This window comes from Nylanderia fulva, unplaced genomic scaffold (genome assembly GCF_048542155.1).
Source record: "Nylanderia fulva isolate GAGA-0341 unplaced genomic scaffold, ASM4854215v1 Scaffold23, whole genome shotgun sequence".
NCBI lineage: Eukaryota > Metazoa > Arthropoda > Insecta > Hymenoptera > Formicidae > Nylanderia > Nylanderia fulva.
The window spans coordinates 1,599,405-1,621,850 of NW_028190293.1; the positions used below are offsets into that span (position 1 = coordinate 1,599,405).

Genomic DNA, 22,446 nt, shown 5'->3' on the forward strand with positions numbered 1-22,446 from the left:
AAACAATTTTTTTCCTTTATTATGCTACTTATATATTATATACTAATTAAAAAATGAAAGAGCAGGCTTTAAAATATGGGAAAACATCAATATATATTGATCCTCAATTTGATTATAAAAAATTTTGAAAAAACACGTATCAGTACATATAACGATATGTAAATCGCAACTTAAAATTTGGAAAAAAATAATTATCGCTTTATTGGCTGAATCTAATAAAAAAATGCAAGAGCGGGTTCCAAAATTAGCGACGATAATTAAATTTTCCTAATCATAGGATCTACTCTTCTATACTTACATTTTATATCATGTATTTTCTCAATTTTTTTGTATTATTGAAATATATAAACAGTATGTATTTTTGATAAGTTCTAAAGTATCAAAAAATTAATAGAAAATCGAGGAATGGCTCTTGTGTTAAATTGTTTAGTGTAATAAAAAATTATAAATTTTATCCATAAAAATAAACTTCACTTAAAATTTATTTGTCATATATAAAATTAAAAAATAGAAAATTTTGTGCACGCGGATCACGCACGAAATTTTATCGGATTAATCTTCATTCTTTCCGCTAGATGGACGTAGCATGCAGACTTGTGTTTAAATCACCGAACCATTGACAAAAGTAATTCATACCTCGGCTCCAATGAACGCGTGGCGTGAGTCTCTCAGCATGGTCAGTAAACGCGGTGCGTTGATAGTTTTGGAAGGTTGCGATCGGGCCGGGAAATCGACCCAAGCGAAGATGTTGATGAACGCTTTAAACGATCAACAAATTCCTGTGAAATCCGGCGGTTTTCCTAGTAAGTTACATACAAGAAAATCCTCGTCAAATTATCCAGCAAGGTTATGTTTAGGTTATTTTGCGCGGGAAAAGATGTTTTCGCTTATTAATTTAACAATTTATGAAAATATTGTCGAATAATATTTCACACGTTAAAATGTGATTTTATTATCATCTTTATATGACGTCAGCATCGTAATACATTTTTTTTTTCAATTACATTGTTGCTGTGAATAATATAAAGTGATGTGAAATAATAACTTACATGCAATAATTGGGTTTAAAATAATATTTTCTTTTATTTTTACAGATAGAAAAACTCCTATTGGATCTATCTTAAATAATTTCCTGTCAAAAGAGGTAAATTTACCACCAGAAGCAGCTCACTTGTTGTTCTCTGCGAATCGATGGGAATGTAAAGAGGACATTGAGAAGACCCTTTTGTCTGGTGTTACTATAGTAATGGACAGATATGCAGCCTCTGGTGCAGTATATACAGCAGCCAACACTGGCAGAAGTCTCAACTGGTGCCAACAACCTGACATGGGTCTTCCAAAACCAGATTGCGTAGTGTTACTCAAGGTGTCCAAGCGACAGCAAGAACAGCGCAGCGATTGGGGCAAGGAAAGATTCGAGCATGACGAATTTCAGCAACGTGTCGATGCTAATTACGAGAAATTACGGGACAATACTTGGATCATTGTAAACGCGGATCAAAATGAATCGGCTGTGCACAACGAAATACTGCAGAAAGCATTGTCAATTATCCAAGAAGTTCAGTACCGTAATGTAGAAGTATTAAATAATTCATGATATTATAAGTTTAATTTTATATTTCTATTTTGGCAAGGAATCACTATATTAGTAATTCATTGTGACATTTGCTATGTTCTCATAAAATTTTGATACAATATTATATAAATCGATTAAATAAGCAACTATTTTAATATCTAGAAGTTATGAGTAAAATCATCTGAGCCTTATACTTACTATCTAAACTAAATTACTGTATAAATCTTGTTGATTTTTGTACTTAATAGATATATAATTATAAATAAGATATATGTATATTGTTAACATTTTTTAAATATAAGAATTTGAATAACATATGTCTAAATGCAATAAATAAATTTAGATAGCATACGCTTAATTTAAAAACTATTTATATATGAGCATATTTATATATAAAATATTTTACTATAGCATTTATTGTGAAGTATAATAAAGTTGTTCCTACTTTTGCTAATAAAAGCAAAAGCCGAGTATATCACGTTACGCAATTTTCTATGCAAATATAATTTTACGCTTATCATAATAAGTTGTAGAGACGGAATTTTCTCTTTCCATCTGGATTTGAATACAAATCCGGTTTTCATCTTTCGAAAAGTCGACATTAAAGAACGAATCGGGGTCGCACGCGTCTCTCAGAAAAATTCAGACATGCCCCAGAGAGATGCGACTTTCTCATACCATCTGGTCTCGGTGAAATAAAATACGCGCTTTCCTGAATCGGATCGCGCACTTTGCGCGCGCGTTTACGCTTGCTCTCTCACGAGATACATCTCGCTCGTTCTCGGGACATGATTGATGACGCGACACGTTAGATATTCTACCATAAATAAACCTCTGCTAGAAGTAGAAAAATGTATTTGGCTATAAATAATAATGTGTAAATGAAAAATGAGTATTGTTACGCAGAAGTAGATTGAGATTTGCATAGACTCGTATCTATAATTTTTGTTTAAAAAAAAACTCGACAAATTGTTGTAAAGTCGTTAAGTAGTTATTGTTTTATTAAGAAGAAAAAATATATCGAGAGAAGAGGGAGTTTTTCTTATGCGAAGAAAATGAAGTTAAAAGTCAATAGCTGATTTATCTTCCTTGCTCTTATCCTCTTTAAGAAACATAATTCGCCTTGTTGCGCTTGTAAATTGTGCAGCAATCATTTATAAAAACTGAGAACGGGATTATAGCAACATAATAAAGTAACTTATATCGCTCCTATTACACACACACACACCATCATAATCTTTTTCATAATATAGATGAAAGAAAATAATAAAATTGAGATTTTCAGAAATGTAATAATTGGAAAATTTTTATTTGTCTCTCTTATGTAATTATATTCTTCTGATTTTGCTGGATATTTTAAATTTTCAGAATTTATTTCAGTTCAAAGATCAGTTTTCCTCGACATCAGGATTCTCAATTTGTACCATCTATTTACTGTTCCTCTAAGAGTTTTCCGATCCTTCGAAAAATCAAATGTTACAAAATTTAAAGTCCCCAAACTCAAACATTGCGATTCTTGTAACTACCAGTTCGTCGCTTCTCGCATGCTCATATATTCTCAATCTCCTTTTCACATTTTTATTTATATATTTTTTGTTCACTCAGTTTATTTGCATATCGGATATTCTATTTATAATAGCTTAAAATTTAATTATCAGAGAAAACAAAATCGAGCGAATTTGCGGAAGATAAATGCACTTAACACGTAATTTTGATTTAATTAAAGACTGCTAAAAAAGAGTACCACATCTTAAACACAAAATTAATTAAAGAAGACCAAAATGTAGCATTATCTTTAATGTGAAAAAATGCACTCTTATTCTGAAAATATATTTCGGAATCAACTGTGCCCATATTTTTTTTAATGCGAAAAAATTCACTCTTATTCTAAAAATATACTTCGGAATCAACTGTGCCCATATCCTCGAATGATAACGAATGTGATAAACGGAAATCGATTTTGTTAGATGCGACGGTTACTAAAGTTGAAGAATGATAAATTGTATCTCTTTCGCAGACGAGAGGATGTATTGTGCGTTATATCTTTTGCATATCGAACAGCTAGAAGCAAACGCATAAAATGTGTTTATGGAAGCGTATTCAAGCAAGAAAAGATATTCGAGTAATTTATATATTATGTACAACCCGATAGATTATAAAAAAAATACGAGTTGACAGTGATAGATGTACGCTGACTCTCAGGTATTCCAGAATGAAGGGATTTTTTAAATTAATGCATATAGGAGAAGAAGCTAATTTTTTTCATATGCTCTTAAAATTTGTTTCCTTAATGCGAAAAAGTAATATTTTTTGATAAATGTTGATAAAATAATAATGTTGTGGAATATTCGAATAGCGAATAATTGTACGATATGTTAGGAATTTAAAGTATTTGCTAATTTCATAAATAAATTTATTGAAAGTATGAAGAATCTAATTATATATAAGCAGTTATTATTTAATTATACATTTAGATAATTTAGCAAATAATACATATTTAATTATTTCGTTACTGTTTAATAATTTATATATTTTTTTTCAAACATAATAAATATTTAATTATTTAGCAGAATAATAATGAAAAAAATTTTTCTATATTAAAATCGATGTATTTTATATGCGTCCATTGTTTTCTCTCTACTTTCTTTTTATTCATTTAACAATATAAAAGTATGTTTTTTCTATCGTTCGAACAAACCATTTTCTTCGTATACGAAATTGAATTATTCGAAAATTATCATCCCTTTTGTGTGGCACATTTTCGAATCTGAAATGATCTATATAAAACACTTACGATATAACGTAAGATTTCTCCACTGGGTTTTGGTTGTGAATTATTACGGTTCTCTGTGACGACACGCCATTAATCCTTCAGCATCATTCAGGCGCAGCGAAGCGTACCATCCTGGATATACAAGTCGCATTATTCAAGGGTTATAGGGATGTCGTCCGGGAATCATGACTCTTCGAAGGCTGTTATACGGGTCCTTGGGCGAGCGCAATTTTGTTTCCTACGGAAACGCGATTCGGGAAAATTGCATTCGACTAAGAATCCGGCGAACGGAGCACAATGGGGTTTCCAGACGGAATTGATGATTCCCGGGCGATGTAATTTTCCACGGAAAACGCGATTTGGGGGGACGGAAGGCGATTTCGTAAATTATATTCAGGCAACCTATTAACTCTCGCTCGAGCTGTAATTTCCATATTGCTCACTCAATTAATATCTCAAGAAAGTGCGATTATATACGAAGAAAATTACCTCTAATTATATATATTCGGCCAAAACAATTCGCAGAGTGTCTTTTTGCGTTATTTTAACATTTATCTATTAATGTATAGTCACAGTTTGCACATTAACTTTGGTCATTTCTAAAACTTATTGTTTATTATACAGATTATATGATCTTCTGTATATTTTTAAGATTTTCCCAAGAATCATCGTCTTGTTCTGCTTAAAAAAAAAATAACATTATTTTCTTATACTCTTTTCTTTTATTCTTAACTTGCATCATTAATAAAGCAGTAAACAGAAAAAAATAAAAAAGGAAGTATCTTCGTTCTAGAAAACCTTGAAATATGTAACAAACCTAATATTCTGCTTTCGACTTTTTTCAAAAAATACATTTATTCATTATACACATTGCTAAATATATTCGTTTTCATCTCCCAGGATCGCCTTGACCTCAATTGTTCTGCATTATTACTACTGGATATATCAACAGAATAATCAGTAGATAAAATACGCGCTAAGTCAGACGCGCCGAGGATGACATCGATTTGCACTACTTAAATTCAATCGTAATCGGGTCGCAATCTTTTTCGCTCCGGTTCGGCACACACATTGTTGGAATTATTCCGAGATTTTCCAACGTCAACAAAAACCCCAGTGCGGTCTTTTCAGAGATTTGTACGGGGACGAAAAAAAACATCGTTTTTTCGATCGATTCATTTTTTTGAATGCCTCGGGAAACCATGCTCACATTCGATTCTTTTGTATTCGAATCGACGGCAAACACTTGTTGCCATTCGCTCTGTCGATTTCCGACAATGTCTCAATTGATTGCTCCAAAAGCTTAACCATTTCTACTTCCTTCTCTCATCGAATTCAACCATTTTATCGAACTTACGATCGTAAGTCGTATTTGTTCTCAATATAGCGTTTGAGTAACTTTGACTTGATCCGATTTGGAACTCTGAGTTGCATCTTTGATCGTCTGCAAGTCGATAACCCACGATAGGTAAACTTCATCGATAGTGAAATAATGATATCTTCGTTGTTCCTCGACAGACGTTGATTCATCGCTCATTTCAAGTCTTTTTTCCTAATTGAGCATAATCTTTTCCTTTTCCCAATCTTGTCCCCTTTCATACAAATCTCTTCCAAATTTCCGTTCACCCGTCTGAGATTATCACGATCAGATTGATCTCTTAAATTCTCTTTCGCGAAGCTGATCATCAACTAATCCAATTAGCCGGAGATTGTAATTGGGATTCTAGCTGACGGATTTACGCTGTTTGTGTAAGTGTAAAGCATCAGTCGAAGGATTGTCATCGAATGGAGGTTGCAAACTTTCTGAAAGACAGCCTGGTTTCTAAATCCCTTCATGCGTTGCAATGAATTTCCAGGAAGTACTCGGTTCGGAAGCTTGTTTGCTGGAAATTTACGATAATGAGATCGCGTAGAATTTTCCGTCATCGAGCTTTACAACATTTTCAACGTACCGTTGACGACGCTTCCTGATTCCTCCTACATATTTACGACAAATATTCCTCGATAATTCCTTGCACGGAATAATTAAGCCTTTGAGAAGCTCGAACTTTTATTCCTTAAAAAAATGCTCATGCATTTTCAATTGAGTTGTCTCTATATGATGAGTTACAAATTTAGAAAAATGTTTAAAAGCGTTATTTTTATCTAATATTAAAATATATTATAATAATTTTATTATGTGTTTAAAACATTAAAATTTAAGTATAAATTATATTAAACCTTACATTTTTCAATTTTTTCGCAATACACTTCTCATATAAATTATTGACAATACACTACATAAATATATGATAAAAACTTATAATCTATTATAGAATAAACAAATTGATAACAGCAGTTGCTAAATATACTTATTTTGTGAAACATCTTTACAAAGTGCAAGACCTTTAGAGGTAATAGCGGAAAATCAGAGGAAAAAGGAGACGTTTGATGTTGCTGAGTTCGAGCTCTCGAAAAGTGTTCGTACGATTTTTATGTAATAAGATCTTGCGATTGCTACTCGATATCATTCAATCGAGTCAATGATTTCCTGAAAAAGCTATTGTTTATTGAAGTGTCCTCGCTGTTATACTGTATGTACACGTAATCCTGCCAGGATAAGAGCCGCAAATCAATAATGGCAGCTTTTGTGCCGGAGGCGTTGCAACTATCAGGAGCGTCACCTTCTTCAGGATCGTATCGAGTTCATTTCACTGTCGACGAAATCTTGGTTGATAAGAGGTTCGAATATATCGTCAGGTGTCCAGCTAAAAAAAATCCTTGTGTTTGTACTGCGTCATAATAGATTGTATTGAGACGATACATAATTGGTTGTTGCTAAAAATCATTTTTCGGGGATCAGAGAGAAGACTTCTTTAAAAAACATGTTAGTCATTTTTTAGAACTCTTGAAACTTATTTGGAAAAATTACAATTATGACAATTACGATTATATATGACAATATTAAATATTACAACAAGCTAATGTTGCGAGTACGCTCAGACTATATGTCTGTGATAAATATATTAATATATGTAATATATAAAAATAAACAAATAAATAATAAGAAAAATATATTAATATAAAAAATATATTAATTATTATTAATATAAAAAAATTCTTTAAAATACTTATATCAATCTTGCTTTATATAGGATGTCTCATAGAGTCCCGGAAAAATCGGAGTTAGGATAAAACGGGCGGGAATTGCTAATCTTCGGAAAGGAGATAAAAGAAAAAGCACTCATGATGCTGGCAGATATTATCCCTAAAGACACGACATTCAAGCTGCTATCGTATGTTATGAGTCTATTATCCCTTCGATTATTGCGAGACGGTTTTTGTCCAGTCATCGGGGATTATCCCCAAAACGTAAATGTCACGAATCCTACGAGCAATACGAGAATTTCGAGAGTCTGTGCTGAACAGTCTGTGTTCGCGTGTCAATTCGAGAGCCCTATCACGTAGAAAATGTCTGTCAAGGGGACAGTCAGCGTGTCTCTTGTAGGTCCATTTCAGCAAATCGTCCTTGATCATTTCACTGCATCACGGTTGTGTGGCTTCTAGGACACTTTGAGTAGTCTTTCACCGAAAGATGCCAAATTCGGGGGATTTTCCAGCGAATCGCAGTTGAAATGAGAAGCTGAAGGGTGGACTGGATTTTTAGAGAATAAAAGTTTTAGACGGACGAAATGAATACACTGACAGATAAATTACGCCGCTTCGTTTCGTTTTGTCTGGTTTCTCGAGCAGAGATCGTGAATTTTATTATATGTATATCAGTATGAATTTGTCTTGATAAATGTACTATTATATCATTAGATAAGTATCTTTCGAAACAAGAATAAAAATATGATAATATAATGATAATTGTATATTGTAATGATTTTAAATTATTAATTAATATTTTCTATTTTATAGAATTATATTGTATAAAAATATTAATTGGAATTAATTCATTCAAAATTTCTTTCAGAATAAAAGGTTTTACATAAATATTATTAATATTTATTAGAAGAAAAAACTAGAAAAGTGTATTAGAAAGTTTTTCCATCATTAATACAATATGCAAAAAATGTTTGCAGAAATATGATTTTCGTTATTTAGCTTTCTTATAAAGATGTTAGTACTTAGTTAATTCTTGGATTTAATGAAGAGCCTCCAAGTGAGCGCGCGATAAAATGCAAGTTCTTACGCCAAATATATAATGTTTTTCAAGCACCTAGTAAAACTCGCGAAACTTTCTAAGAATTGCAAATAATAGCAGAAAGCGAAAGAGGTGGAGAACGGGTTCTAAGGAACAAGGCACTTGAGCAAGTTTCCAGCCGAAAGTCTACTAACCGGGGACTGCTTCATTATCTGCATTCGGCGGATTTAATCGCGCGCGCCGACCGGAGTAATTAATTAACTGTCGAGACGAAAAGTGGTTTTCATGGAGTGCGAATTTTTATTTTTTTTTCAAGCGCTTAAACATTGTGAAACATGAAAGATCTCTAGCTCTATTTCATTTCCGTCGACTTATTTGATCTTGCCTTGGATTATACATATACATACGTATTCAACAAAAAAACTGCATGATAAATTTATATTTATTGTTATAATAAAATATTCTTTATATATTTATTCTTATTTCTGCCTTTGACAAAAATATAATTTATTTCTGAACGATTTATTTCTGAAATTAATTTTACGAGAAGATTAAAGGATTCTTTGACTTTGTTTTTTCTCCATTTATTTTAAGTTTTAATCTTCAAGAGGAAATATGTAGAATTTAGATATTGCAATTACGTTGGCATGAATGCTTCTCTCGCACTTCATTTCGAGATTATTGACGTTTATATTTTATATATTTATATTCGAGATTTATTACTCTCAATATAATGTATTTTTTTTTTACATATACACTAGCCCGAAGTTGTTTTATTGATTAAACGCATTTTTTTAAATACCTAATTTTTTGTTGGTTTGCGCAAAGTTATAAATCCTCTCCTATGATTAAAATATACCCAGTTATGAAACGCGGACTGAGGAATTTTATTTTAAAAACTAAAAAATTTGTAAAAGTATTCCGTCGCACCGTCGTCACGTTTTTCGTTGCTTCCATCTAATTATACGAGAAATGAGAACAACGATGCCACAAGAACGCTTCAACGCACTGTCCTTAAAAGCATTCTTTTTCTTTCTACGTTTCGGTAGCTGACATTTTTTCTGTTCAACTAATTTTTCTTGTAATAACCAGAATGTCAATGAGTACTGACGCAATTGTCGCTTATAAATGAACACATATTGTTTAATATCTTTGTGATATCATATTCTATTAATTATTAGTTCCGGATTATTATTATACACATATTGGAATAAATATTTTACTAGATGTTTCCCGAAATTCGGTTTTATTAACAAAAAGAATATTTATCCCTGTTAATTCCCGTATTATATTGTAATCAGTTATTAATTTTTTCATTATTAAAAAAAAATATCAATTACGAGTAAATAAAATAATTATAAAAATGTTATTATCATTTAGATCGAACAATTAATATTTATCACACTTTCAGATCGCAGAGAGAAAATGGAAATTATGGAATTTATTTATATCATTTGTGTTATTTTTCAGGTCGGCATGTAACCTCATCGCCTTTTCGCCGAGAAAATATGAGAATACGTTCCGTTCCTGCCATTGTTTCGAGCACTAGAGACGAATATCGTTCTACGTTAAATTACATTTCTCGAGGACGAGATAATCTCGCACCCTAGATTTTCATTTAATATCGCACTATTTGTTCGTGTGCTCGTCCACATTCGGTACTTCCGTACTGCGTTTTTCTACGTCGGAAATTTATCATCATTTTATTGTTTTATTCCGTATTACAATTTCGATATTATATATTCAATTCATATTATATAGGTACACATGTACAACGCACGTATAATTGATCAAAATTATTTATCATACAAAAATACACAATCGAGAAAGTTGTTTTTTTAATAATATAAATTTCATGCATAATATAATAATTTTTTAAGTTTTTACATATAAATAATCTTATTTCAAGAATATTTATTATTTTATCGCGATATTGTAATTTAAATACAGTATACACAAATATATATATATATATATATATATATATATATATATATGTAATTTGTCAAAATTCATGTATAGAAAAATATATTACAGATACATATAATTAAAAATAATATAAATTATGTAACTTATAGAATATAAAAGTGTAAGATAAAAAAACTAAAAATTTTTTGCTTCGAGTTGCGTAAAAATCGGAGAAAAAAAGGGATCGATCAGAAATATTTTGTACAATAAAATCAAGCAGAGCAGCGTGGCCGTGAATGCAAACAGACCATTCTCCGTGCGATACAATAGTAACTATATCCGAGGGGTGTATCCCTGTTCGACCGGTTGTTTCCAACCTGTTATTCTTCTCCTGCTGCTCAATTATTCATCCCAGACTGACGTGGAATAATATTTAACGGCGGTATCTTCGCGCGTGCCACACGTCGTGCATGTATACATATGAACGTTTATATATGGGCACGTGGCTATGTTTACGCGGGGCGGGTTCTAATCTCGCTTCATCAAGCTCGACAAAGGTGCACATAACATATCGAATCCTCGTCATAGTCTTCGTCCGCGAGAGACGAGGTGCGCTTCGAAAGTTTGATCTGTCTAATGTGAGTCTCGCTAAAACATTCACGATCCGGTGTCTAAATCGCGATTCATTGCGCGACGCGATCACGTTTCCGCTATAAATTGTAAAATCGTAAAAAAAAGATAAATCCCAATAAAATATCTGACATTTTTTACTGAAATACGGTAACTTGTGTTTTCCGAAATCCTTTTTTTGAATTCAGTGCGGCACTTACTATCTTATCGAGACTGTGTAACTCTCTTTACTCCTCTCGAGTTTTATACTTCTGGGATTTATAACATTTTCGCGAACGGAAAGTTGACGTCAGTAGCTGGCGGAAAAAGCTTGAGTTTTACGATAGCACCGAAATGGCCCTAGGGCTACGTTGAAGTTCGTCTAATTCTCGAAATATCAAAAAGGGAAGTGTTCGGTTGGATTTTCAAACGTGATATTTAGTTCGATCGTGTCCGAGCCAACGCTTTTTACGCGAGAAGAAAAAAGTGAATCTCTTTCCGTTTCTGCTTCGCAACGATTCCATATTCTTCATATCACGCGCACTTTGTATTTTCTTTTGTGCTTCTCCTCCAGTTTTATTTATCATAGCTTTATGTTGTCCTTCGACATTACGTTTTCTAGGACAATGCGACTGATCGATGAACGTGGTGATTTCCAGGACACCAAGCAAAAACCGGCAGACTTTTCTGGACTTCGTTGATCCAATATTTACTCGTGAAATTGAACGTGGACCTGATTGGAAGCTACATTATCGACTTTTCTCCAATTGTAGCCTTTGCTTTCGCGCCGCGTTTAATAATTAGCTTTCACAAATTATTAACTGTAACATAAATTGGTATATGCAAGGAAAAAAAAATGATAGCACAGAAAAAATTAGTGCGATAAAGAACGCAGCATCTTCTTATTAAATCACAAGAAATGTGTTACTTTTCATTTGTCCATGTTATAAAATTAACATATAAAATTCTGTCTCAATCAAATTTTCCAAAAATCCGTTTGTGACAACTTTCTACTTGATCACACTTTTCCAATGTATTTATCTGTTCGCGTATTACTGCTATAAATTTACTTTCAGTGACTGACATAAAACTATCATCATGCTAATGCTAATAATGCTTCTAATGGTGAAATAATTTGAAGTGATTCATTTGAAGCAATTGATTGACAGGACGCGTTGTTATCTCTTTCGGACTTACAATCTTTGAATGTAAATGATTACGTGTGCTAATTGATAATTATCGCAGACAGGTGCAAATTCCACGTCCCTCATTAGCGGAAATTGGAACTCATGCTTGCCAGACCTAATTAATTCAACAAAGGATCAATCGATTCGTGTCATTTGGATATGGAGTTCCAACCTCGTCCTTTCGATGTGGAAACCGTATTTGTAAAGGCGAAAAAAAACCAGATAAAGAAGCTACGCGGTCCAGACTCGCCTCTTTACATGTCTGTCTGGCCGATGGTCTACATCGTGCGAGTCTTCGGTCTCGCTCCTTACGATTTCTCGCAGGATCGTCTGGTGCCGTCGAACGTCTACCTGGGGTTTACGGTGACCGTCACCATACTCTTCACTTATATATTTTACGTAGTGGCCAATAAATCTTTATATCTCAAGAGAGATGAAGGCCCGGTTCTTGGAGGAACGGAAAACACGAAGGTAAATTCTACTTTTCATATCAGATCAATTTTGGCTGAATTTTCTTGAACACAAATCGAGTTAAGTAATATAATAAATGGAGACTTAGACTCTAAATTTTTAATTGTATTTATTATAATTTATTTAAATTATTTCTTAGTATATATATTATAGTATATATAATATAATAAACAATTGTGATGCATGCATGCAAAAATTATTATTTCAATTAAAATGCATAAAAATACGTTAATTAATTATGCAATGCATAAAAATTTAATATTTAAATCTTTTATGTAAAATACGGATGGATAAATAAATTTATAAGAAATAAAATTTTCTACAAGAATCTTGTGATTAAATATCTACCTTTCAATAGACTCGCGCGAGATTCTATACCCCATATATCCATCACGTTGCGCGGCTCGCGCGAGACTGATTCTCATGTGGGGTAACGCGAGCGCGGGCCCGATGGTCACATGACCAGTCGTCACGTGACCTAGTGGTCACGTGACGACTGGTCATGTGACCATCGGGCCCGCGCTCGCGTTACCCCACATGAGAACCAGTCGCGCGCGAACCGCGCAGTGTGATGGATGTAGGGGGTGTATTAATCTGATGGAAAGGATAGAAAAAAAAGAGAGTTGCTTTTGTCATACAGTGTGCAGAACCGTGCAGCGTAGCAGATGCGTACAGACGTGCGAATCTAATGGAAGAGCAGATATTTTGATCGAAAGACTCTTGTAGAAAATTATATTTTATTTTCTGTTAAAAATTGATATATTGAATTTTTATGAATTACGTAATTGTAATTAATAAATATATTTCTATACATGCATTGCAATAATAATTTTATGCGTTGCAATTTTTAAGATTTTATTATTAAATAATAATATAACTTCGCTTCGCGCACGTAATTATATTCGATCAAACTAAACAAAATGAGAAAAAATATATAAAGAGATACATCTATACAAAATAATTCTCAAACAATACAATTGAAACTCGGCAAATTAAAATTATGTACATAATAGTAATTCGGCGAATTAAAATTATGGTCACATAACATCGAACAACTGTGCAAAAATTAACAATTTGACAGTTATAAGATGAACAATAGAAATGATATCAAAGGAGCGCGCGAAGTGCGCGCTTGTGTTGTCAAGTATAATAAATAATATAATATAATAAATAATCTAATATATTATAATATAATATAATAATATAATATAATAAATATATATATATATATACATATATATATATATATAATATTATATAATATATAATATATATAATTATATTATATAAGAAATCAATGATCGAAAATAATTGTCCAGATCTTCATCAACTACAGTGTGGCGATATACGAATTGGGCTTGGTGGCATTCACGAGACGCAGGTTCACCAAAACGTGGAACGCGCTGCAAGATTACGACGAAGATGTCAGGCAGCTCGGTTATCCCCGCAAAGAGACGCAAACAAAGGTCGTCGCGTGGATTATCACTATTGTTATGACGATCATCTGGATCATCGTTAACCGCATCGGGATGTACGCCTTTCTTGAGGCTTGGACTTCCAACGTGCAATACTTGCTCCTTTACATCGGGACCTCGGTAGCCGTCTACAAATTTGTGGCGATGACTTTCTTTCTAGGTCAACGATTTCATCATCTCAACACGATGGCATTGAAAAATCTGCCGTCTACCTCGGCAAATAAAATCAATATGAGCACTATTAGCCAAACGGTTCGAATCATATTTTTTCAATGTTTTTGCCCAATCCTTTCTCTCTCTTTTTGTTCTTATTTTTTTTCTTAAACTTAAAATGTGAATTTTTATCTCAGAGATTAAAATTAATATAACACAACGACTGACAATGTTCTCTATTTGTTTGCAAAAGACGATCTTAAGTCTGCACGACGATCTGATGATCGCCGCAGAGAACTTGGAATCGATATACTCATGGTCGCTTCTCTTCTGGCTCGCCAATCTTTGCCTGCACACTGTCAGCAACGTTTACTTTATAATAGTGTGGATGATCATGAGACCGAACGAAACACAGATTGCGCTTGTATGGTGTTTGAGCGCTTGGGTGTTAGCGTATCTCTCTCAGCTACTGTTACTTCACATTGCCTGCCACTACACTTCCTCTCAAGTAAAATCATCTCGCTAATGTAAAATAGAAGATTCTTTTATATTTCAATCGTGTCCTTCGCGGTAAACCAGATAGCAACTAAAAATTTATAATCAGTTTACATGAAATTTGGTTCTATAAACTTTTGCAAAAAATATATCCGTAAATTAAAATACACCTTTACGGATGTAATATATATAAATATTTTTTTATATTTTAAATCGCGCGCGTCCTTCGCGGTAAACCAGATATCAACCAAAAATTTATAATCAGTTTACATGACTTTTGGCCCTATAAACATTTGCCAAACATATATGCATAGATTAAAATACATCTTTACGCGCGGATGTAATATATATAAATGATAAAGTATCAATATTTGATTTAAATATAAATATTATTTATACTGCATAAGATTTTAAAAAACGTGATCTTGTTTCAGGCTAATTGTTTAAGCCCGATTCTTATTGAATGGCAAGTGAGACTGATGAAAAAAAATAAAGTAAGTGGAAAAAATCTTTATTTTATTACTTCGAATACTTTTTCTTTTTTATTTTTAATTATTTGCAATTTAATTATTTTTTATTTTTAATTATTTGCAAGTGCAACTTTTATCCTATCGAAATTTTACTAACGTTCTTAAAATTTGTTTTTGCTGTTTCTTAATGCTGCTTCCATAATATTTATACAACAACGATTTTAGTGCGAGTGCAATCTATTTAAAAACTCCTCTCCAAATGCAGGAATCTGTGGAATCGGCGTTGCAATTTCTAAATCGAAGGCTCAACTTTTCCGCTGGCGGATGCTTTTACGTGAATTTACCATTATTACGTTCTGTAAGTAATGAGATCAGTATTGTGAAAAATATTCGATTTTCTTAATTAAGACATCTTAATACAAATATGACATTTAAGCTATGTATCAATTTTTGTAATTAAGTCTTATTTCTCGTTAATTAAACACACCGTTCGCAGTTATTGCAAAATTTCTCTCTCGCATCTTGCGGATTATATAGGGATTTTAATTAGAGAGATTACATAATGAAAATATTCTGTTTCTGCTTCGGATAATGAGGACTGCCTAGTAATTAATCCCGTAATTTGTTACTCAAATTCTGTTCAGCTAAAAAGTATCTGCCGGATGAATAAGCGCGCATAAAATACGTGAGTAAAAAAAAAAGATTAAACTGATTAATAACGGTAAACATCTCATGAAATTAAGACAATCTCGCGAAGATATTACAAGCTGACATAAACGATCCCATCAAAACTACAAAGCCGCTGAATTATGCAGATGATTGCATGGAGAACACGTTTCTCATCGCGATGCTATCGCGACACAATGGTGCGATTTAAAAGAACATGCAATCACGTATTTCCGACACGTGGAAAAGGTCAATCGAGGTTGTTAAAGTAATAACCTTTCTAAATGACATGTTTATTTTAAATGTGATATATTAACGTTCAAACATAAATAGCCGAGCATAGCAATAAAGATAAGAGTTAGTATCAAAGTATATATAAATTAAAAAATATAAACGCGTCATAAAAGATTTATATCAAAATGTAAATTGAAAATAAATCACATTTATAATATCATGCATATACATATAAACAATGACACAGCTGTTTTATAAAATATCTCGCCGTGCATTTTTATTAAAATATGCTGTATAATTTTTGAAAGAGAAAAAAAGATATACGATTTAAATATTTTTCGTTAAATGCAACAAGCACTGAATATTTATATGTTACTCTCGCAATCAAAGAATTATCAATCATTCATAAGTGGTCGCGATCGATTCTCGTTGCGAATTAATAAAGGAAGACTCGTGTCGTACTAACGATCGCTCACGATTAAAGAGATTGTTTTTCTGTCTAATACCGATCACGTTCAACTCCAGGCGCGACGTGATGAAGGTAAAGGTTAATTAGCTCTGGTCCGATATCCCAGCGGGATTCGAGGCGCCGTAAATGCTAGCGTAAACGCGCTCGTAAATTGAACCGTACCCGGAACACGCCTTCGATTTTGCGTCTTGATTCTGTAAACCGCTCGAAATTCATGTACATTCGAACCGGTACGATTCTATAGCTCGGAATTGGCACTTGGACAAATTGTTCTCACTCATGTAGTTGTACTCGAGTACAGTTGTACAAGTACAGAACTTTGATGATATCTCATTGTCAGACTCTCTAAATTCTCCTACAACAGCTTCACAATACGCTTAACAGGAAGTTCCGACTGTCTTCCACGGAATTATCTGGGATTTAATGTATTCCGTATTAGGATCGTCATTGAAAAATGTATTTACGAAAATTTTCTACATTTCACTGCAACGTGTGCTTAATGTGAACTCGACAACTACATTTTTATTATTTTATATTTTGCATTTTTTTTTACTCTTTTTATTTTTCCAAGTAAAAAGAACGTGAAAAAATATGCAACACAATTATATGCAATCATATGCCTATATATTAATATTAATTAATTTTAATAAATAATATATATATATATATATAATATATAATATAATATTATATAATAATTTTATACATAATACATTTTATAATATTATTCTGTTATTTATTTGGAGAATTATATATTGAATATTTTCCTTCTCTGCTTTATTAAAATATTGAAAAGTTATGCGATTTTATCAATATTATTTTCAGATCGCCGCTACGTTGACTACGTATCTGGTTATACTACTGCAAATTCAATCATGAGACTTAACAAAAAGGAGGAAAATCGTACGATCGCAATATTTCGTGACTATAAATTTCAGAGATGTATTCTCTGTATTAAGTCGATATACGCGAAATGCTAGTTTTGCATTAATAATTTTTAATTAAATTAAATGAAACAAATTTAACTAAAAGAATGTTAGCTATTTTTTATGATAATGGTATTAATAATAATTTAATGACATATATAATGGAAGAAATTTTAGAAAATAATTAATTAAAATATTATTAATTAAATTATTATATATAATATTTTTGGCATGCAAAAAATGTTTCTATCTCTGTCCTCTCTTTCTTTCTCTTTTTACGCTGCAATACAATGTTCTATCATTTATGTGTAGTTGTTAACAATCACTTTGTCTTGTTATTGTTAAAATTTTAATAAAATTGTAAAGATCTCGTTTCCGCTAAACTCAAAAACGAACACCTTCCGTCTACTACATCCTCTTTAAACTACTTTCCTTAGTAGTAGTGCGATCGTGCACAACAATGGCAGAGTAGCAAGCAATAGAATTTGCATGTGAATTGTATCTATCACTGATTACAGCAGCCTCTTTCAAATTTAATGTTCAAAGAAAACCATCTTTCTAAAACGCCTTTCTAAAAGCCATCAATTAAAAATTATCACACTAGACTTGTAAAGACAAAGTTGTAATTCAATTAAATAAATAAATTAAATAAATAAATTCTAAACAAAATGTATCGATTAAATTTTAATTTGAAGATTTTCCATAAATAATATTAAATTATATGAATCTCTTGTAATTTATACATACTTGTGAAAAATTAATACAATATATAATTTTTCGATTAATTTTAATATTAAACATAATGTAACAATTTTCTTTTTTGGTATCATACTTTAACTCCTCGATTGTATTATATATAAATTTTATAAATTATTAATTGTGCTCATATCGCATGTTACTGCGCTATTTCAAGCTGGCGCAAAAATTAACAACTTCATAAATTACAAAATAATGTTGCTGGAACCGACAAAATAATTTTCCTTGGGCAAGTTATTTTATCTTGTACGCAATTTATTACTGGTTTACTTATTGGATAAGAAAATCATTTAATGCAAATATATAATGCATTAATCTACGTAATAACAGTCTTTGCAACATACAAAAAATTATTGTCATATTTCTATGAATATATATAAAATATACAGAATATATATTAAAAATTATATATAAAATATTATATGCACAATTATATATAAAAATTATATATTTAAAAAATTGAAAAAATATAATAATATATTAAAATGTTTCACATTATTTTATATTATTTATATATATGTATTTGATGCAATTGTCATAATTATGTATGTATATTGTGTATATATATATGTGCATGCGCAGTAATTCATGCGTTTAACCAAGTTTTCATGAAATGCAAACTTTAGCCATTCTGTAAAAACACAGTAGGTATTTGCATTTTGCATAACTTTTTTGCGATAATCAAAGATTGTTCACGATGCTCGAAGAGTTTTAAGAAATCGTTCAAGTATATCATATTTTCTGCATATTTGAATTTCAAAGAAAAGTATAAGAGAAATATTCTTAATAGAGAGAGCGTTCACAATTTTTTTATTTGCAAGTATATCTCGAAATTTTCTTTTTTTACATTTTGCAGAAATTGAAAAGGAAAATTACTAATTTTCTTTTAAATTAGATATACATTCAGAAAATATTAATAATTTTTTTATAAAAAACAGAAAGTATCCAATAAAAATAAAATATAATATGTATTTTATTTATATGTTTCAAATATTTACATGTTTATATGTTTTATTTTATTATATTTACCAAATAAATAAATAAATAATATGCTTTCTTAATCAGTCAATGTTTTTTCAAGAGAACTGGATCATTCATTCTATTTTTGATATGTATATTCTCGTTTATAATCTACAAATACTAGATAAATATTGTCATATGTATACCGCATAATTTACAGATATTGAAATTATTATAATATATTATTATAAGTTTCATATATAGATTTTTTTTGTAATAATAATGTGCAATATTCGTTTCTTTGTATCGCATAACTGAATAATGAACAAAGCTTCATGTTATGATACTGTAAACTAATGTCAACAAACTGAGTTCACCGGTAAAATATCTTGGTATCACTGCTGTACTCTCGCTGCTATTGACATGTTTTATTAGTTTATGTCAGAAGCAATATGAAGTGAAACAACCTTGCTATCGGTATACGCAAAGACATCGATTGACATACGTTATTTACGAACGCCAAAGGATTGGACACTGATAAATCATGGCTGGATAACTCGCACAAAAGTAAATACGCAAATAAAGAGAAGTTAAAATGTGAAATTCTTGATTTCAATAACATCTTTGCTTTTTTTGCATTGCTTTTGCAAATAACTAATAATAGCTATGAATAACTCTCCTTTTAGTTATATCGAACAAATAAATTTTTATTTCAGTAAAACTTAAAAAAAAAAGATTAAACCCCAAAAATCTTAATTATGACATTTGTCAAGAAAAGCTACTCAAGCTAATTATCTTGACGATATATATCAAAGTCAAGTCTCCTTTAAATTTTACCTTATCCCCCTTTTTTAATACATGCACAAGGCGAAGAAGGGTTAGATTGAAAAAGTTATAAAGAAGGGAGAAAACTTGTTGAAATATTAAAATTGGTGAAAAATTGCCTGACAATTTCCAATTTAAAAAAATACTCTCGTTGTGTTTTACATACGTTTTTCCTGTAAAACGTTTGCGCAAACTTAATTTTGCATAAAAAACTTGACCCAAAAATATTTAATTTTATTCTTCTTAAAAAATATTCAAAAAAAAAAATACACATCTCGTTATAAGCTATAATTTTTTATATATTATTTTCATTTTAAATTATGCAATATTGACATAATTTTTTTTATTACAAATTGCATAGTCAGAACAATATCCTAGTTATCTAGATTCTAGATTTTATGTAGAGAAAGCAAGAGAGAAAGAGAAAAAGAAAGAAAAAAGAGATATACTTTTCATATAAATTTTATCAATTTAAACCAAAAACGCAAAATAACAAAGAAACGTTGCAAAAGGAAATCAAACGACCTCACATTATTTTGTATCAGAAAATATCGAAATTGAATATTATTGAAAAGATTCTTTCACGTTTTATCAAAAGGACTTTGTTAGATTTCTCAAATAATATCGGAAGTTTCGTGAATTCTCTCTTATTTTCTGCAAAAGTATAACTACTGCTTCCTATATAAGAGATTAGTAGTAATAGACGATTATATAGTCAGACATTCAGTATATATTTAATTTTTAATGTTTAAAATATAATTATATAATTAATTTGTGTATTTGAGAATTAAATAAATATCACTTAAATAATTAAAAGAATTTTCTAAATTATTATCATTTAACCTTCAAAAAATTATTTAAGGACAAAAAGTGTTCTTACTGCACTTTTATGTCGATAATAATTTAAATATTCGAAAAATATTGAAAGAAAAACTGCACACATTTATGATTCAATATTTTTGACAATATTAAATATGTCAAAAGATGTTTTAGAGATACAATATTTTGATAAAATTGTGAGATGCAAACGTTAAGCGGTTTGCTACGAGTTTTAAGCGCAGCCTCTTTATAACCAGTGTTCCATGTCAACTTGGCGTTATTAAATTTGCATAATATTGTTTCATCTTTCCTAGTGGTTAGTTTAGGGTCTAAAGCGATCATGTAGAAATTTTAAGGAAAAATAAATACGAAACTTTAATCATAAAAAATATGTCTTTATATATTTTGTTAAATTTGATCCATCAAAAGTATTAAATGTTTAAAAGTTGTAAAATTGCAAAAAAACTATAATAAAATAATTAACTGATATATTAAATGTAGAAAATTTCATTAAGCATTTTTTTTTTAATTCTTAAAATGGTAAAATTATTTTACATTTCTATTCTATCTTTATATTGAAATATTAGGAAGTTTATTCGTTATTATTGTAATAATCTTTTAGCATGTATATATTTCTATACTTCCGAAATTAGATTAGATAGATCCTGTTTTTACGTACAAATTGCTAATTACTGATCAATATTTATAGTTCAAAAAAACATCTGTTGATATATTAGAGAAAAAATAAAGAATACTTAAAATATTTTTTTCTGTATATTGATTTTATATAATATTCTCTTTTCTTTTATAAATACACGTATATTAAATAACATATTATATTTTGCATTTACATATAATTTTCAAATAAAACATTATTGCGATTAAATCGGATTATTAATATTCTCGCATGCATTATTACTTTAATAATCAAAAGAATATTTAATGTTATTAATAACGTGTTCAATCTTTGAAAATATATTAATTTTTAGTAGCAAATATAAAAGAATAGAAGAAACCAATAAAGAAATATTACTTATCTATCTAATATTGAAAAAGAGACGTGCGTTTTCAAAGGAAAGATATAATAAAATATCATTTCTTCTTTTGTAAAAGTGCACTTTTGCAAGGAGATAGATAAAATAGATTATAATAATTCATGTCGTAGAATTATATTTTCACACTGAGAATTGAAACACTTTCTTATACTAAAACTTCCCCATTATTCTCATTATTTCGAAAGTGTATGACACAATGCTCTTCAATTTTTTTCTCATAATATTATTTTATATATTATATAATCATATTTAGCGCGACAATGTTAAAATATCATGTATATGTAAGAGAATTATTTCAAGAGTCTAAGGAAGCAAATGACATGTTATTAATTTGAGACAATTTCTCCCCTTACCTTTCTAAAGTGCACTCTCGAACAATCATTGCAGATTTTTAATTCCGCTGATTCTTCGGAAAGAAGCGATTCTTCGTCGATATCTCGTTCGTGAACGACGTTGCGAGGCGCGAGAAATGGCCATTGCCAAGAAATGGAAG

The 22,446-nt window shown here is 30.6% G+C and overlaps 3 protein-coding genes across 3 annotated transcripts; 2 read left to right on the plus strand and 1 right to left on the minus strand.

Annotated features, from left to right (window-relative positions):
• Positions 1–609: 609 nt before the first annotated feature.
• LOC114929892 (thymidylate kinase) lies at positions 610–1,925 on the plus strand. The gene is made up of 2 exons (XM_029301602.2): positions 610–803; positions 1,095–1,925. The coding sequence occupies exons 1-2, from the start codon at positions 647–649 to the stop codon at positions 1,595–1,597; spliced, it is 660 nt and encodes a 219-aa protein (XP_029157435.1). The 5' UTR covers positions 610–646; the 3' UTR covers positions 1,598–1,925.
• Positions 1,926–5,181: 3,256 nt separating this feature from the next.
• On the minus strand, positions 5,182–7,865 carry LOC146723126 (uncharacterized). The gene is given in 10 exon segments (XM_085483154.1): positions 5,182–5,472; positions 5,951–6,038; positions 6,082–6,135; positions 6,137–6,232; positions 6,723–6,760; positions 6,763–6,854; positions 6,856–6,931; positions 6,934–7,040; positions 7,042–7,120; positions 7,721–7,865. Coding segments are annotated over 10 exon segments (876 nt in total). The 3' UTR covers positions 5,182–5,371.
• Positions 7,866–11,934: 4,069 nt separating this feature from the next.
• LOC114929910 (uncharacterized) lies at positions 11,935–17,638 on the plus strand. Its single transcript, XM_029301627.2, has 6 exons — positions 11,935–12,650; positions 13,970–14,377; positions 14,532–14,786; positions 15,208–15,267; positions 15,509–15,601; positions 17,438–17,638. The coding sequence occupies exons 1-6, from the start codon at positions 12,339–12,341 to the stop codon at positions 17,489–17,491; spliced, it is 1,182 nt and encodes a 393-aa protein (XP_029157460.1). The 5' UTR covers positions 11,935–12,338; the 3' UTR covers positions 17,492–17,638.
• Positions 17,639–22,446: the final 4,808 nt, after the last annotated feature.

Bases quoted from the DNA above. Each gene is read 5' to 3' on its own strand.
- LOC114929892 (XM_029301602.2), top strand. From the start codon at position 647: ATGAACGCGTGGCGTGAGTCTCTCAGCATGGTCAGTAAACGCGGTGCG. The intron at 804-1,094 runs GTAAGTTACATA...TTATTTTTACAG, and splicing joins GAAATCCGGCGGTTTTCCTA to ATAGAAAAACTCCTATTGGA.
- LOC114929910 (XM_029301627.2), top strand. From the start codon at position 12,339: ATGGAGTTCCAACCTCGTCCTTTCGATGTGGAAACCGTATTTGTAAAG. The intron at 12,651-13,969 runs GTAAATTCTACT...ATAATTGTCCAG, and splicing joins GAGGAACGGAAAACACGAAG to ATCTTCATCAACTACAGTGT. The intron at 14,787-15,207 runs GTAAAATCATCT...ATCTTGTTTCAG, and splicing joins GCCACTACACTTCCTCTCAA to GCTAATTGTTTAAGCCCGAT.